The sequence below is a fragment of the Accipiter gentilis genome, chromosome 33 (genome assembly GCF_929443795.1).
Source record: "Accipiter gentilis chromosome 33, bAccGen1.1, whole genome shotgun sequence".
Classification (NCBI taxonomy): domain Eukaryota; kingdom Metazoa; phylum Chordata; class Aves; order Accipitriformes; family Accipitridae; genus Astur; species Astur gentilis.
The window spans coordinates 3,970,972-3,988,447 of record NC_064912.1 but is presented as its reverse complement, the minus strand read 5'-3'; the positions used below and the strand labels follow the sequence as shown (position 1 = coordinate 3,988,447).

The following is a 17,476-nucleotide window of genomic DNA, read 5'->3' as shown; positions in this document are numbered from 1 at the left end:
AATAATTTTTTATCTAGTATTGATGACATGGGTTGTTCCTGTCTCCTTACAATGATCTAGGATGCTTCTGGGGCAGTAAAATAGATATGTAAATAATTTCCTTTCCTACAGAACAATAATTTTTATCCTTTGTAGTTTTTGATGTGCAGTTTGCAGGAAGTCTAGAGGGACCAATGTTTTGTACAACTAGGCACTGTTAAAATTGCATAGCCTAACATTTAAGCTAAGGAGGAAGAAATGCTTCAGGTTGGATATAAAACCTCAGCTCAGTTCCCTTGTGTTTGTGCACTGTGCGCTAAACTTAGTAATTACGATTCCTCATTTTTGTGGGATTTTATTCTGTGTGAGCTGCTGAGAAGATGCATGAAATGATGTGACTAACAAAGGGCAAGTCTGAGAGGACATCTGTCTTTTAATATACTGAAACTTTGGCATTCGTTTTTTATACCTTAGTACTGTAGAATGTAATTGCTGTAAAGCTCCACTACTGTAAATGTGTCATTTTAGGTAACAAAATTAATATTTTGGGAGAAGGAAAGGTAGGATCAGAGTCACTTGTCCAGAAAGAGGAATGTATTGAAATAAGTAAAGAACAAACCCAGGATCGAACCAAACGAGTGAGAGGTGGAAAAAGCCAAAAGAGGAAGAGGCTTAGGAAAGACATTGGAAAGAAGACAAAAAAGAAAAAGAAAGGTAAGTAATACATCAGGAAAAAGAAGCATTCTTTTTAATGCATATACCCGCTATAAGTTGCTTTAGGGAAGTTGACATGACTGTCATAGTGTGGGAAATGGAAACTTACTGGCATCTCTTTGGGTTGCCTCTTTTAGTGAAGAGGTTCAGATGTCCTGCAGCTGTATACTAGCTCTGGAGAAAAAGAGCAGCATGCTGTAACTGTTACCTGTGTGTGAATCATGATTGCACTACTGTACTGTACAAACTAAAGAAATTCTAATCGTGTCTATGCCAGATTAACTCCTTGCAATTCACTATCAACTTTTGATAGCTGGCTTAAAGATTCTTTATGGTATGATGCTCTAGGTAGTCAGTTTGCTAACTAAAGTGCTTGTTTTCTGGGAGAGGTATTAATGCATTTTACTTTCTCAACTGCTACTTCCTTCTCTGCTTTTGTCTTTTATTCTTATAAACTCCAATTGGTGCTGCTACTGCCTGTGATAGTTTGAATTAATCAAAATATGTAGTGCTGAGATAACTGACTGGGGTTTTGGGGTTTTTTTTCTGGATTTTTTAGAAGACGATTCTGTAGAAAAAAGCAAAAGACTCCGCTACCACGACGAAGCTGACCAGAGTGCCCTGCAGAGAATGACACGTCTGCGTGTCACCTGGACAGTGCAAGAAGACAGTCTGCTCATGCTGTGCCGAATTGCTAGTCATGTGCTAAATGCAAAGGTATTTTTAATAGGACCTCTATTTAAGGGGTCTAAGTACTGAACACACATTTCATCAGTCCTAGGAATTCATCCTGGTTCTAACCATCATTTGTATACGTGTGTCGTGGTTTAACCTCAGCCAGCAACTAAGAACCACACAGCCGCTCACTCAGTCCCTGCCCCCTGCCCCCCCCAGCCACCCACAGCGGGATGGGGGAGAAAATCGGGAAAAGAAGTGGGTTGAGATAAGAACGGTTTAATAGAACAGAAAAGAAGAAACTAATAATGATAACACTAATAAAATGACAACAGCAATCATGAAAGGATTGGAACGTACAAATGATGCGCAGGGCAATTGCTCACCACCCGCCGACTGACACCCAGCTAGTCCCTGAGCAGTGATTCCCTGCCCCCACTTCCCAGTTCCTAAATTAGATGGGACGTCCCATGGTATAGAATACACCGTTGGCCAGTTTGGGTCAGGTGCCCTGGCTGTGTCCTGTGCCAACTTCTTGTGCCCCTCCAGCTTTCTCACTGGCTAGGCATGAGAAGCTGAAAAATCCTTGACTTTAGTCTAAACACTACTTAGCAACAACTGAAAACATCAGCGTGTTATCAACATTCTTTGCATACTGAACTCAAAACGTAGCACTGTACCAGCTACTAGGAAGACAGTTAACTATCCCAGCTGAAACCAGGACAACGTAAAAGCTGAAGTTTAACTCCAAGCGCTTTTGTTCTTCACACAGGTAAAAGGGCCCTTTGTTCCATGGCAAGTAGTTCGGGATATCATGCATGCCAGCTTTGAGGAGTCCCTTGATAAAACTTCTCATTCTGTTGGACGAAGAGCTCGTTACATTGTCAGAAATCCACAGACCTATCTTAATTATAAGTAAGAAGGTTTCTGTCTATGTTCTAGGTATAGGCTAAGTTCTCCTGAAATTAAATGAAGGCATATGCTCCTTCTACATTGTTGTCTGATTTCATGTGAATATAAATTTCAACTTTTTTGCACCCTAGTGCTATCAAATCTATATTGAATGGGGGAAATTTCAACTATGTACAACACATTCAATTGTATCTGTTGCAGAGTTTGCCTTGCTGAGGTTTACCAAGATAAAGCCCTCATTGAAGATTTCATGAATAGAGAAAATAATTATGAAGATCCACAGGTAGGAGGGAAGTATTCTAAAGGTCATAGAGTACTTTATGCTGTTTGGATTACTGAGTTCCTGCGCTGTTTAAATTACTGTGATTTCATATCTTATCTCTCCCTCGTACTCTTAGCTATGTTAAAAATAGCATCATTGTAAAAATGCAGCATCATTGCTATTTTGAGAGTAAAGTGGACGCAGACAGCCTTTCAAAGGCACATAAACATGACTGCTGTGCAACAGAAATTTTTTTTTTTTTCAATGTGCTTGTTTATAAACATGCATGACTGAGCATCTATGTGCACTGATTTTTTTAGGGGTTTTTTAATCCTCTCAGCCTCCTTCTTATCTGAGCAAGAAAACATTTTTTCTCTATAATTTCTTATTTTTTATTCTGGCACATGTTGAAATGTTGCCTTAGCTTCTGTGGATGAGTGCAGGAATGTGAGCAAATTTCATGAGAGAAGCCTTGATTTGATCAGTCAAGATTTTGCTTGATTTTTGAGCTTTTTATGGCTTAAATCAACCACAATTTCAAATTGAAAAGTTGTTTACACTTTCAGTGCAAGCAATTTGATTTTGAATTTCAAAACTTTTTCACAACTGGGACAATGTCACACCAAGATTTTTTTGTTGTTCTTTTTCAGGAATGACAAGTCATATTGTCAGAAAATCCCAACCAGTTCTGTTAGATTTTATTTTTGTTTCAAGGAAGAATAGTTGTTCACTGATGAGACATTGCTGAAATAAATGCATGTGTCCCCATCCCTAAAGTCTGTCTTTGGAAGCAAATAAAAACATGTTTCCAGAGAGATACAGGACCATTCCTCTAGTGTTAACAGGTGTCCTCCAAGCCGTGACTGTACAAACAGACTTAATGGAGAACATGATAAAGATTGTGAAGGGTATGAAGAGGAAAAAAAGACTTAAGCAGAAGCTTAAACAAAGTTCTAGCAAGAGATCTTATACTGTTAATTCAGTGTAATTGTTTTCAGAAAATATTTGCGTCGTGGGTTGCATGTAGCTGTAAGCATGGTTACAGACAGAACCTGCAACTGTTAAGTAAATCAGCACACGCAATCTCCACAGAGCTTTTTCGATGCATTTTCTTGTCTGGTATACTGTTTCTGATTTGATAATTCAAAACCAGATATGTCTACTAGAATATTCTATGAACACTTTAAAAGTAGAGGGTCTTTTCCCACTCTAAGAAATTGAGGTTGATAACATTTCTGTCTCGTGTTTTCAAAGGTTTGCGCAAAGGAGTTTAAAGAATTTGTGGAAAGGCTGAAAGAGAAATTCAGTTCAACTCTGGGGAATCCCAAACTTGAGATTCCTGATACTTTGCAGGAACTCTTTTCCAGGTATTTAGGTGCTCTTTTCCAGGTATTTTAGGTATTCCAGGTGCTTTTGACTCTGCACATGGGCTGAGACAGGGAGAGAGGAGGGCAATTCAGAGTAGATATCTTCTCTGCTATGCATGATTTACACCCTCTGTTACTTGTACTCTTAGTATTAGAAGAAGTTTCAGTAAATACAACAAACAACATTTCTTTCAAATCCATACTTCCTAAATACATATAACTAATTTTCAGTTATTTGCACATGCTTGCTTATTTTAAACCATTCCCATTTTCCTAAAGAAGACTTTGTAAACCAGAAATTCACAATGTCAGATTTTCATAAATTGTCAAATCCTCAACTTTGCTATCAGAGATGTTGGTACTCAGGTATAACATTTTAATGCAATAGAAGACTTCCCTTTACCATTTTCCAGATTAACCGGCCCCATTTTATATCACAATTTGTAGCTGGTTGCTCAGCTAAATCATGTCAGTGCTGCTAAAACTGTTGATACAGAAGAGCACTCAGCCTTGTATAGCATTCTCCAGCCCCAGATCATCAAGCTCTTTTGTGATGAATAACACTTGGAGAGAAGTGTGAAAATTTGGATCTCAAACAATTTTATGATAACAAATTTAGCACCTTTATAAATTATCTTACTTTGTGAAGAGTATGTTACAGCAGAACTGCTGCTGATGGTAACTGGAAGTCTAAAACGTCAATAGCAAATCCATACAGTCCTGTACTGTCTTCTATCCATTTGTTTTATCTCCTTGTCAGCAGACAGCTTAGTGAAGTGGGGGAGATTGATCTGAACAGTTCCTTTAATTTTTGACAATTACACTGAGGGCTGCTGGAGCAGATAGTTCCCTTGTGCTGTTTCAACACTTGCCTTGTTAGCAGTTGCACTTGTCAGCCTCTGGGTTTCAGGGCTGATACAAAACCACAGAATATTACTTTTGTTTCAGTGTTTTTCTTTCCCTTCCCTTAACTAGATTTCGAGTTTTAGCGATCGGAGAAGACACAAGTCAAAACACAAAAGAGGATAGTCTAAGCAGGTGAGTAGCAGTAGTGCCATTTTTTTCCCATTAGGACTCCAAGGTCATGTCAGTCCTCACACCTGTGAGAGTCATACTTAGTCTTCTAATTCAGTATGGTTTTCATCTGTTTGTTGCAGTGTATAAATTTATTAATAGAAGAATACTCTCACAAGGCTGTAGGGACCTCTGACATAGCTTATAGATTTGATGAATAGAATGACAGCAGCAATGCCCCTCTCAAAGTGGTGTTCTGTTATCATTAGGACAACAGCGTATGTTTTCTGTGCGGGTGCTATACCTTAAGAGGAGGAGATGTTAACAAAGAGAATTTTGTTTTGTGTCTGATCACCTGGACTGATCCAAAAAGTCAGGGTGGAAGGTCAGGGAAGAATGTAACGGGCTCCTTTACATGAATGATCCTCAGCTGGAGTGATTTCATGCCTTTGTGCATCTATTTCAGAAGCAGGTGATTGAGTTTGTATATTTTTGTGCTAGTTTCACAGTCAGGTAACTCATGCTTAAATCAGTGTGAATAAACCCATTTTTTTCTTTCAGTGTCTATGATATTCATTTTCTAGTGCTACAGAATTTGATTCAGAGTACTTTGGCACTCTCGGATAACCAGATGAAATCTTGCCAGTCGTTTCAGGTACAGTATCTGGACCAAACTTTACTGGTTGTACAACCCTAAAGAGTTTGTCCTTCCTACCTTGATATATGCCTTTTTCAAATGGGAGAAAAGAAACCCAGAAACTTAGATTTGTATCCATTCTGCGGGGATTATTCTCTTCTGCTTTTAGGAAATGGTATATTCTAGGCAGATTTTCAGTATGTTGCTTTTCTCTCTGAGGATGAGATTGCAAGATGTGAGGTTGAAGCAATCCCAAAAAAACTTATTAAATAAACTCCACATGCCTTCAATTGGGTCAAACTGTATCATGATTTAGTGCCCACTTGAGCAGTTGGAATTACAGTTTGGAGGAGATATCACAAAGACAGTGCTAGTATCCAGCTGACATTGGTGTTGGGGAGCCTCTCCAGCATCGGGGACCACAAAAATATATCATCTATCAGTCAGGCACTTAAAAAAATAAAGTTAGAAGTTCAAAGGGAGTTTAATATCTCATCAGCAGGCAAGAGTGGAGCCTAGAAAGCCAAGTTCATAGAAGCATGTGTTCCTGGTAAAATGATGGGAAGAATCTACCAAAATGTGTTGCAGATGAGCATTTTTTACGTATATAATTCTAGTGGGAGCCTGATCCCATTTTGAATATCAAGTGGTCTATAGTATTCAGTTAATTGGCATTTACTGTGGAGAGCCTGGAAGCCCATAAAAGGAATAGAATAGTGTAGTTAAGTAAATTTATAAGTATCATTTACATTCTGGCTTGCAGCTTCATAATCATTTAGTTAATGTAAACCTCAAGTAGATGAGTCTAACAGCGGATTCGGAGCTAACACTGCCTTTTACACTGAACGGGCGTTTTTTGCAGACATTTCGTTTGTACCGGGAGTACCGGGATGACATTCTTGTGAAGGCTTTCCTAGAGTGTCAGAAGAGAAGCTTGGTCAATCGCCGTCGAGTAAACCACACATTGGGTCCAAAGAAAAGCCGGGCTTTGCCTTTTGTCCCCATGTCCTATCAGCTGTCTCAGAGTTACTACAGGTGGGTGTCAGAAAGGTCACTGTTTATGTTTGAGCAAATAAAAGAATATACCCAGGCATCCTTGGTGTGGAGGAGACAATACACATGACCCATCTAGAGCAAGGAACCTGACCCCATCACAGCTGAAGCTGAAGAGGTGAAGGTAACATCTATGTCTGTTAGCCCTTTGTTCAGTTAGCAGTTAGGGCTGTACGGGGAACAGAGCCAAGTTTGCTGGGCAAGCCTTTACAAAGACATATGGAGCGGAGAGGTAGCACCAAAGTTCTAGATGTGGTGGAAGGATTTCTGTAGCACTCTTGTCATTCTGATGGTTGTTTGTTTTTCCTCTCTAGTTACTTTGTGCTGCACTGCACCTGGATGTCAGGGGTGGGGGAGGAGGATTTAACTGTAAATGTATTCAGTGCTCAAGCAGATGACATCTTTGCTTTGTATTTGCTACATAGTACCTGACCTTTACGTGGTGTATAAATACCTAATGTTCTGGACTGTGAAAGCAGATGTAGAAGGTACTTGGTCACCAGCTCTAGGGTGGAACTTCAACTACTTGGCTGCTCTGTGCTACCATGGGTCTAAAATTCATATACAGTAAGAACAGATTGTGAAAGATTTGTGCTGCTTCGAATTTGTCTCTTTGTCCAGAGTTTTTACATGGCGATTTCCCAGTACAATTTGTACAGAGTCCTTTCAGTTCCTAGAGAAGCTCAAGGATGCTGAAAAATCAGACCAGCCAGATAACTTCTCATTTAAAGATCAAGAAAACAAAGCATCAGAAGGCATGATTGCATTTCCTATGGATGGACCTGGTGGCCAGTGTGTGGCAATGCTTTCCCTATTCTCCCTGGGACTTGTATCTGTGAATGTGAGAATCCCAGAGCAGATAGTTGTGGTGGACAGCACTATGGTGGAAAATGAAGTGATAAAAAGGTAAACACTGTTATTCCTATTAGTAAATATGGTTTGGGGGTAACTTGAATGAAATTGGACAGGCATTAGCATTTTCTGCACTGTATTGTGGCATGTTTTACTGTAATATTGTTTAGATTTTTATTTCTGAGGGAGCATTCTGAAGACTTAATGGCACTTTAGTTAGTGACTGTCATTATAGCCTTGGACTGCATTTGTCTTCACAGATGTGACATTTAAATTGCTAGGCATTTCATTGCCATCAGAGCTAATGTGGAAGGGAGAGCAGCGTGCATTCTACCAATGAGCATTTCTATCAACGTTGTACCTTCCCATTTCAAAGAGTAAGAAGGATTAGTAACAAGGTTTCAGCTTTATCGGTGAAACCTGTCTCCACAATAGCAGTTCTATGTGTTGTCTCCTCTTTGATTTTTTTATTTTTTAGTTTTTAAGCCTCCAGTAATTGCATACCACTGAAATTGAAACTGTCTCCCTAGGCAGTCTAATCCTATGAATAGTTATCCTTACAATCATCATGTGTTTCTTAGAGTGCAACTAAAATCTCTTGCTGTAGATTAACCTGTTGCTTCCTGTTGTATACATACATGGAAAATACTTGTTTCTCTTTCTCTTTAGAGCAGCTTATTACCAATTTGAAGATTGTTATCATAGTCCTCCTCCCATAATATATGTTACTCTTTAAAATGAGCAGCCTCAGTTCCTTTACTTCTGTTTTTGGTATGTTATTCATGTTACCCAGATCTCCGTCTTCCTCATTATTTTCCTCTGCACTAAACTGTGATGTCAAAAAACAAATGCCATGCTCTTGCAGGCAGGTCTGTGCCAATTACATCATATTATATAGGTGATATGCCTGTTAATACATCCCAAGATGATGAATGGCCATGGTCTTGGCAAAAAAACCCGAGCCAAAACCCCCCAGTGCAGTGATTCATGTACAGCTTGTGATTCACTCTAATAAGTTTCTTTTCCTTTAGAGGAGGGACAGGTGCATACTGTAATATACTATAATAGAAATAACATGCATTCGTCCATATGAAATTGCTTCCTGCTCTTTTCCAGACTATTTCTCCAGTTTGCTGATAATGTTCTGAATGCAAATCCTGTCTTCTCATATACTTGCAGTCTCTCCAGTTCGGTGATCCTATGCAAACTTAATGAGCTATTTTATCACCCAGGTCATTTGGAAAAATACATTGAACCCGGGACTTAGTCCCATTTCTGAGTACAGGCATCTGAGTCCAGTTTTCCAACTGGTTATATGCTTGCACTATTTTTTCTAAATGATGTGTTCCCTTTTGGTTTTAAATATCTTTTAAGAGAAGGTACATAAAGTCTAACTCATCTTGGAAAAGGTTGGGAGGAACCTTTGGTTGTCTCTGGTATAACCTGCTTAAAACAGAGGCAACTTTAGAGTTAGATCAGGTTGTTCAGAGCCTTCACCTTTATCCATAATGGCTCTTATTGTGTCCTGGAAAGAAACAGTGTTGATTTCACTAAGTTTGTTTCTGGGAAATTTATCCTGGCTGCTACTACTACTACTCTTTCTTAACTTTGAGGCTGTCTGCAGTTTTGTGTTGGGGTGGTTTTTTAAGTAACTGAAGTCTTTGGTCTGTAATTCATTCTTCCCCTTTTCTCCCTTAAAAATAAACAGTCTGCCCTCTACTGCAGTAACCCTTATGGTCTCAGCCTTTGTGCTCTGGCAGATGTTCCCTCATGATGAAGTGTCTGCTGAACCAAAGAGGTTCAGCACTGTAAGCTGAGACATTTTGGGTTCATTTCAACATGCATGCAAAAAAGAGAGAGTGAGTTTCCTTTTCCAGGGATCTCTAGTGTATTTTCTTTTCTGTAGTTGCTTGTTCTTGGCACTTTAAATCAGCCTGCCATGGACATACCCGCAGTTGTTCATGACTAAATACTAGAATGCAGAATCACATGTGTTCCTGCTTTGCTCAGTGTAATGAGTCCCTTTCTTATTTTGGGAAAAAAACAACCAAACAAACAAAAAAAACCCAACAACAAACAAAACATGTCTGTTTGCTGTAGTTTGGGAAAAGAAGGACTTGAGGATGATGATGACGATGATGATGACTTAGATGACAGCTCTGGAGGCAAACGGAGAATAGAAGTAAAAGCTCGTCAAGCATCTCATACCAATTACTTACTGATGAGAGGCTACTATGCCCCTGGAATTGTCAGCACGCGCAACCTGAGTCCCAGTGACAATATCGTGGTCAATTCCTGCCAGGTGAAGGTTAAGCTGCGATGTACGCCAGTTCCAGGAAGACTCAGCTCTCCAGGTTAGTTTCTGTTTGCCCTAACTTGCACAGAAGAGGGTTGGAGCAGGAAAGATAGTGAACTCATCAGCTGAGGAACTGATTTGAACAAAGCCGCTTAATAGGAACATTCTTTTGTTATTATACATGCGGTTTGCCTTGTAATGCTTTGTCTCCTGACTTAAAGCAAACAGGTGGTTGACTTATAGAGGCACCTTTTGTTGGTAACAAGTCCTAGCCTGTATTCCATGTTGCGTGAAACTATTAATCCAAAGAGGGAATCTGTCCTCTGCTCTGTTACCCTTCTCCAGGAGGTTTTTCAGTCCCTTCTGCAACTTAAAATACCATATTATGTCACACCCAGGCTTTCCTCTCTGTAAAGAGAAAAGAAAATCTTTCGGAGCTCCTTGAATGGAAATTCACATTTACTTGTCTCATGCAAGTGCCTGAAATAGTGGTGTCCAATCTCTGGCCTTTTACCTACAGTAATTTAAACATTTTGATAATATTTAGAGCTTGAATATTTGCAATTTATCAGCACTCCCCCTTCTTTAAGAGCATCTTCCTTTCAGCTGTAATGCAGAGGTACCCAGGAAAGCCTTCGGTTGTTTAGCTCTTTAGTTGGAAGGTCTAGTGCTGTCCCTGCCCATTCTTACTGCTGTTGTCATAGAGGTAATAGAAATTCTTTCTCATATCTCTGCTGCCACACATGCCCTCCAGGTCTGCTGAGCTGATGGCTCATTACAGTTGTTCTCATTTTTCTTTGCCTGTCAAAGAAGTGCAGCTGTCATATGAGTGTCCCACAAGGCACAATGTAAAGGCAGCCTGCAGATAAAAGGGTGGGGAGAAGGTAAGAACAGGGCCAAAGCTACCCTCTAATCATCCAGGACTGGAAAAAGTTGTTACGCTGCTTCAAATTCTGAATACTCTGTACAGTGGGGGTCAGTTTTGTGCAGCGATGGACCTATCTCCAAACACAGATATGCTTTGTTACGCTAATTGTACTAAGATATTGTCAGCTTGTAGTTTGTACCATATTTGGCCAATAGCTTTCTGCCATGGATCAGCTGCTTCCAATTTTTCGATTAATAGAGTTGTCCATAGCATTTCCTTGCCCTAGACTTTTCACTTGACCTTCTTCAAGAAAAGAGGAGGTAATTCCCTCATTAACTTAGAGTTAAGCTGACCCAGTGTTAGAGAGAATACCAGTAAGTCTACACTGTTTTTCAGCAATACTTCACTTTGATAGGAGGGGTAAGCCCTGGTAAACCAACTTGTTCTTCTTCTACAGGTCTTCTCAGAGACAAATATGTAAGGCAGAAATAAAAAAGGAAACTGCAGCAATGAAGATGGAAAACTGAGCTCCGATTTTTAATTGGAATAGTCTAGAACACCTCTAATCTGTCTGTCTCAGGATATTTATCTTTCTGTAGTGTATTGCATAGTAACAACTGCTTCGCAGCTTATACACTTGTTTTTTATTTGCTTTGCAGTTTCCTCTCTGCTTGATAACATGGCTGTGGGAGTCTCCTGCCTCCCTGAAACTTTTACCAGGCTGATAAAAGTCCAGGAAGAAAATTATGAGGTTGATCAGTTTCTTCATGGGTGTATAGAACGTTATGGCTATAATCCCAGAGATGTAGCTGCTGTTTTGGAGATCCGTAATGCAATAGAGGCAACTTCCCACTTTGGAATTTGCAAAGCTGAACTGAGCAAACGTTTCTGCAGCTATGAAGAGGTGGAACCTGAACGCACCAGGAGCTTGGAGCAGTACATTCAGGTGGTTTTACAGCCAGCTGCTTTCCATACATTAATGTTTGTATGCTTAGTATTCCCCTGAAATAGGACAATCTTACAGGCTGTAGGAAGCAAATGTAAATTGAACAAAGCTATTTACATTAGGCAAGAGATCACATACCAATACCTGATAGCATTCTCGCCTCAGAATTAAGAAGGCCAAAAATTAAAGCAGCACTTGCTCAAAGATAGGAATGAACCGTTTCAGAAACGTAGAGGTACCAACATTCACCTTTGGAAGCAAAATACTCTTTCCCAGTTACATTTTAAGTTAATTTAAGCTGAACAAAAATGTTTTGTGCTGTAATTGCAGAAAAGTTTAAGGGGCAAAACATCTTTTCAGTGCAGCAGGACAGAAATTTGAATATTCTACTAAGCTCTTCCTGTTTCTTTGCTGCCAGTTAAAGATGGCAATTCCCTGATATTTGGTTAAACTGACATTTCACAGTGAAAGCTCCTGAGACAATTTTTGTGTTGGCTTTTTTTTTTTTTATAGGACCTTATTGAAATGCAGCAGGTTTTAGAAGTAGGAGGCTATGCAGTAAGACTGGTTGCAATAGTATTTTCCAAGCCATGGCTATTACATTCAGTATGTCTGAAGAATAAACCAGACGATTCTGATCAACAAGCTGCGGACACCACTCTCCCAGATGTACAGCAGGATTGCCTGCCATCAGAACCAAAGAAGGGAGAGGAATGTTCGAGAGAGGAGGAGCAGCTGGGAAAAGGCACACAGTCTGTCAGTGACGAAGAACCCCCAAGAAAGAGATGTAAGACTCAAACTGATGTCCTTCAAGACGCCAGTCAACTCTGCCAGGGTTCACAGAGTGGTTTGAAAAGTGCAAATGAAAATAACCCTGATGCAGGTGTTACTGATCCTGTTACAATGGAGGAAGCTTTAATCATGGATGAAGAAACAGGTTCCCTGGGAGGGCAGACAGAACACCTAGCTGAACACCCAGTGTGTGCTCCAGATGCTGTGAATGTGGACACTTACAAAGAACAAGATAAATCTTGTTCTGAGGAAAAAGAACTTGAAGTAGAGACTGATGAGCTCAACACTGAGCACAACAAGCAGATCTCTAGCCTTGAACAATCAGCTAGTGAGCAGGATGATGATCTTTCCTACTTACAGGAGAACCCAGGAGTCTCTAAAGGTATGTAGGAGCACTCTACGTCCAAGAAGTAGAGACTAGCTCATCATCAGTTGATCCCACATGGGTAGCTGCATTTTATAAGCAAATAGTAGATTCTTTATGAAGCCATGCCAGAGAGAGAGGTTCATTTCTCACAGATGAAGTGGCATAACACTACACTGGAATGTTCATGACTAGTCCAGAAATGTGTTTTCCTTAGAAACTCATTTCCATGTCTTACTCTTCTCCAAAAATGTATTTGGATCTGAAGTTTCTCATCTCTGGCTTCAGTCCAAAGGCTAGACATCTCTAAACCTAGAAAACATAGCACTACTGGTGTACATTTGACTAGATTGCCCATGACTGAAAGTTGTAAAGTCATTAAACCATTCACCAGAAAGCAGCACATGCCAGTGAGAAGATTAATAGCCTCATTTGTAACCCAATTCGACTTCATTTTCATGTCCTTTTTACTGCCAGTTTTCTTTTTTAATAGCTAGTAGTTCTTGCCAAGCTTTACATTAAGTAGGTTGTTGGGGATTTTATTTTGGTTTTGTTTTTATCAGCTCTGATTTCAGATTGAATCACAAGCTAACTGCTTGTGTGGTATTTTGCCAAGATCTGCCATTAGCCACGTTTAGAGCTGCAGACTGCCATGTGAATCAGTGCAGACTGATCCATAGCATCTCAGAGCTTGGTATTGTTTAATTGGAGCCTTCCTGCAGGAAATAGACTCAGGGCTGTGTAAACAGCATGGACTTCAGCAGTTCGGAACATGAAACTGCTAGAGTACTGGTCGGGATTTAACTTCCTCTACTTGTTTGTAACACAGCAGGGAAAAAATGGTAGTTACGTTATCAAGCATAGAGTTCTTTCTGGTCTTCCTGATGAAGGCCAGCTGAAGGGTTTACATGTGCTTAAGCCAAAGCTGTTAGCCTCTGGGTGCGGTAGAAATACCTACATGAAGTAATTGTGTAATTAAAACCCATGACATAATGCATAGTGGAAGTTGCAGAGACAACCTTCACTTTGGAACTGAACTCTGCTAAAATCTTGAGTTTGCATTCTCAAGTCTACAGCTACTTGGGCTTCTGCTTAACTTCCATGTGATTACCAGGAGCATTAAGTTAAACGCACCTCTGTGAGTGCTTGCAAGCTGAGACCCTGCATAGTGCTCTGTGTGAAACTCGGTTCTTTCAGCCCATAAAATTACCTGTTGTTCAGCCATGTCATCAGACTTCTAGGAATAAAGCTGGTTGCTGTGATTTAGGAATGGAGCCACAAATGGTGTGGTTGGAGTAGACAGATGTGGTTGCGAGAAGAGGTGCAGGAAGAAGAGTATGCTGCAGGTAAAGGCAGTCCGAGTGGGAGCGTAGAGCTTCCCATGCAACTGAGAACAACATGCGGCATGGTTTGCTTGTGTTATTTTCTAACATAAGCTGTTGCGTTTTACAGCTTAGCCACCTTTTACTTTCCTTCCACTAGGTGAAGTGTTTGGGTTAATTGAAAACTATGTGTTCTCTTCTTTCCAGGAAATTCTATGACAGATGTATCCCAGGCAGCCCGGGACCGGTGAGTAACAGAGATGTCTGCAAAATAATTAAACACTTAGCACAACCAAAATAATACCTGGAAGCAAATGATGTGGAAACCTTAGTTTTATGCTCTGATGGGCAGTGAGCATTGATGATGGAGAAAACCCATGTTTTCCTCCATTGGTCTTGTTAATGTTACTTGTGCTCATATGCATGCTGAAAAAATTTATCTGATAGATGTTTCTTCCCCAAAAAACAACTAGCTCCAAGTATCAGAGAAACAAAACTAATTTTATTTCACAAATAAGTCCAGTGCCAGAAAGCCTCAGCTTCCACATGCCCAGGAAAGGCCTGGAGAAACTGCAGCATGGGAAATGTGAATTTCCATGCACGGTCTGTCTTTTGACTCCAAAGTGCTAAAAAGGAGGAAATTCTTTCCTATCTGAGCACTCTTGCAGGTCTTGGATAACTTTTGGAGGATATCAGAGCTAGTAACAAACAAAGCTTTTCTGGTCATCCAAGACTCAAGGTAACTGTTGGGTAGTGTAACAGTGCTAGAAGTGCTTCTGGGGTGGTGAGCAGCACCTGGTGTCAAACACTTCAGGTCTGTGAAACTGTCTAGTAGATTAACACCAGTCTCCGCTCAGAGCGGCTGCAGAATTTAAACCTAGCATGTGAGCAAACACTGGGAATGGATGTAGTAAGAATCTCTATTAGGCAGAAATTATGATGATGGGAAATCCAGCTAGAGGAGTAACTCCTGACAGAGCTGAACTTAAATCGTCTTTTGCAGGGCCTGCGAGAAGGTCTGCTTCATTGGGAGACCATGGAGGATTGTAGATGGGAATCTGAATAAACCTGTGTGTAAGGGGATGATGGAAGCTGTGCTCTATCACATCATGACAAAACCAGGCATAACGGAAGGCATGCTGTTGCAGCATTACATGGGGGTACTGCAGCCTGTTGCCGTCTTAGAGATACTGCAGGTATGTGAATCATCAGCTGTGTGAACTTTAATCTGGTTCAGCTTCCACATGTAACAGTCAGCAACCACTGCGATGGAAGTCCCAGGAAAAAAGGGGAATTGTGAATGAACCATGAAAAGCAACCTTCTCCCTTTAGTGTAAATTAACCAAAGCCAGAGCAAGTTGCTGTTCACAATGAGGAAGGAAGGAAGCCTGCTTTACCTGTCCTTGAAATTACCATATTACTGATTTTAAAATTTGAGCTTGCTTCTGAAATGGATGTACATGCAGTTGAAATTCTAGTTGGTTACCCAAGGGTGGTGGCTTGTCACTGTGAAATACTAGGCTGGACTGCTTAATGCAGTGTTAATCACCATAGAGTTTATCTTAATTTTTTCCTTATATACCTTTCAGACTGAAATGTGTCTGTGCTAGACAATACTGTAAACAGACTTTCTGTCCTGACCGACTGGCTTAAAGGCATACATCCTTAATTGTAAAAGAATACATGGTGAGAAAATTTGAGTTTCTTATGGGTTTTTTTCCCACATCTTGAAGCTTGATTGCCACCACTGCTACTTTGCAAATGAAACCTTGAATTTTTTTTTTTTTTTCCTGTAAGGTTTCAAAATCTTAAGTATAGCAGTAATACTGCAGTCCTTCCCATAAGCATGGCTTCCCCTACTAACACTGGAAATCAATATTCCAGTGTCTGTATGCCATGCTTCTGTCCAAAGGCTCATACATTTTGGTAACATTGCAGGTTGTATATACTACTGATCACGCATTGAGCAACCATCCTGTTTCCTAGGTGTTCCAGCACAGCTTATCCATATGTCCTATGCCACAGCAGCACTGCCAAGAGGGTAGCTGGGACCAGGGGACAGATTTAAGACTGCAGTACTGAGTGTGTAGTAGTGAGGCATGCACATGTGGGAGAGCAATACAGATTCCTAGGCATTTTTAATTCAAATCCACAAAAATCAAGCAATTACCTGTACATTTTCCAGACTGGAGATCTTGAATCTAACTTCTCTACCAATAAATTTTATAAGAACTGGTTTTGAAACCACAGACAGAGCTTGTATCTGTAATATACCAAATATTAGTAAATCTAGATGCATACCTACGTAAGATTACCGAATACACACCAGATGTTTTCAGCAAACAAAGCACATAAATTGCCTTGCTGCCTGTTGCTGTGGGAATGAATGCTAACTCATTAGCAAGAACTGACCCAGAAGTCTGGGATTTACATCTATACCAGCCTTAAATTATTTGTAACTAGTCCTAAATGTTGAGGTCTGTTGTTGAACCTGTGTTCTGTGTCAGGAGCCAGATGTCAACCACTGTGCTGAAAGGAACAAATGAGCATATATCAAGCCATGTGAACTTGCTTTCCTGTTCTGTAAATCTTTGCCATCCCCATGGCCTTCTGAGGGGGTGAAGCAAAGCCACTTTTAGTATAAATTGTCTAAAGTTTCTGAGAAGACTGTGGGTAGAACAGCATTCAGTGCCTTTTTTTCGCCGCAACTGCTCAAGCTAAAACACGTGAATTTTTCTGCAGGGTCTGGAAACTCTTGGTTGCATCAGACGATTCTACATGAAAAAGCCATCCCTGGTGTCGCTCTTTTCTCAGCCAGTTATGGAAGAACAACTAAACAACCCCAAACTGAGCGAAACCCCAACAATATACTATGAGCCTACAATAGACTGTACTCTCAGGCTGGGAAGAGTGTTCCCCTCTGAAGTGAATTGGAATAAATGGGTGCAGATCATCCCTGTATAAAAGAGGTAAAGCCGAGTCCTGTTAAAGTGGTTTAGCCTGTAGGAGTGAGCGTTAATGCAGATTAAGTGTTACAATTTGTGCTCCATCATGTTTTTATTAAGTTATTTATCCTTTTTACTTTTGAGCGTATTTAAACTGAGAATAAAGCTTAATGTTGAGGCACAGGTAATATTTGGTCCTGCTTTAAGTACATTCCCTTTTTACCACTAAGTGCTTGTAGAGCATATCGTTCATAGTTTCTGCTTTACCTTATGGGGTTTTCACAGGTCGTAGCAAAGACCCCTCTCTTTTTTCCTTCCTGCCCCTAAGGCCAAGGTGATAACACTCTACTTTTGCTTTGCCTTCTGTTCTGTCGCACAGCAGCCGGCTCTGCGCTCGGGTTTGCTAACTGTTCTTTAGCTTAGTTAGCTTACGGTCCGTGTCCGTTTTAAACACTGGTGTCTCGGTGTGCGCGGTGTT

At 40.4% G+C, this 17,476-nt stretch overlaps 1 protein-coding gene across 3 annotated transcripts in view; it reads left to right on the top strand.

Moving 5' to 3' along the window:
- Positions 1-17,313, top strand: part of GTF3C1 (general transcription factor IIIC subunit 1) — a 44,966-nt gene extending 27,653 nt beyond the window's left edge. The window contains exons 23-37 of one of the 3 annotated variants that reach the window (XM_049791498.1): positions 508-693; positions 1,253-1,410; positions 2,141-2,283; positions 2,482-2,563; positions 3,797-3,909; positions 4,885-4,947; positions 5,485-5,578; positions 6,423-6,595; positions 7,235-7,519; positions 9,566-9,819; positions 11,289-11,575; positions 12,089-12,749; positions 14,261-14,300; positions 15,057-15,249; positions 16,796-17,313. In XM_049791498.1, coding sequence (XP_049647455.1) covers positions 508-693; positions 1,253-1,410; positions 2,141-2,283; positions 2,482-2,563; positions 3,797-3,909; positions 4,885-4,947; positions 5,485-5,578; positions 6,423-6,595; positions 7,235-7,519; positions 9,566-9,819; positions 11,289-11,575; positions 12,089-12,749; positions 14,261-14,300; positions 15,057-15,249; positions 16,796-17,017 — 2,954 coding nt within the window. In that variant the 3' untranslated portion in view covers positions 17,018-17,313. The remainder of the gene's footprint in view (positions 1-507; positions 694-1,252; positions 1,411-2,140; positions 2,284-2,481; positions 2,564-3,796; positions 3,910-4,884; positions 4,948-5,484; positions 5,579-6,422; positions 6,596-7,234; positions 7,520-9,565; positions 9,820-11,288; positions 11,576-12,088; positions 12,750-14,260; positions 14,301-15,056; positions 15,250-16,795) is intronic. The other 2 variants (XM_049791499.1, XM_049791497.1) reach the window with 2 other exon arrangements.
- The last annotated feature ends 163 nt before the right edge of the window (positions 17,314-17,476 follow it).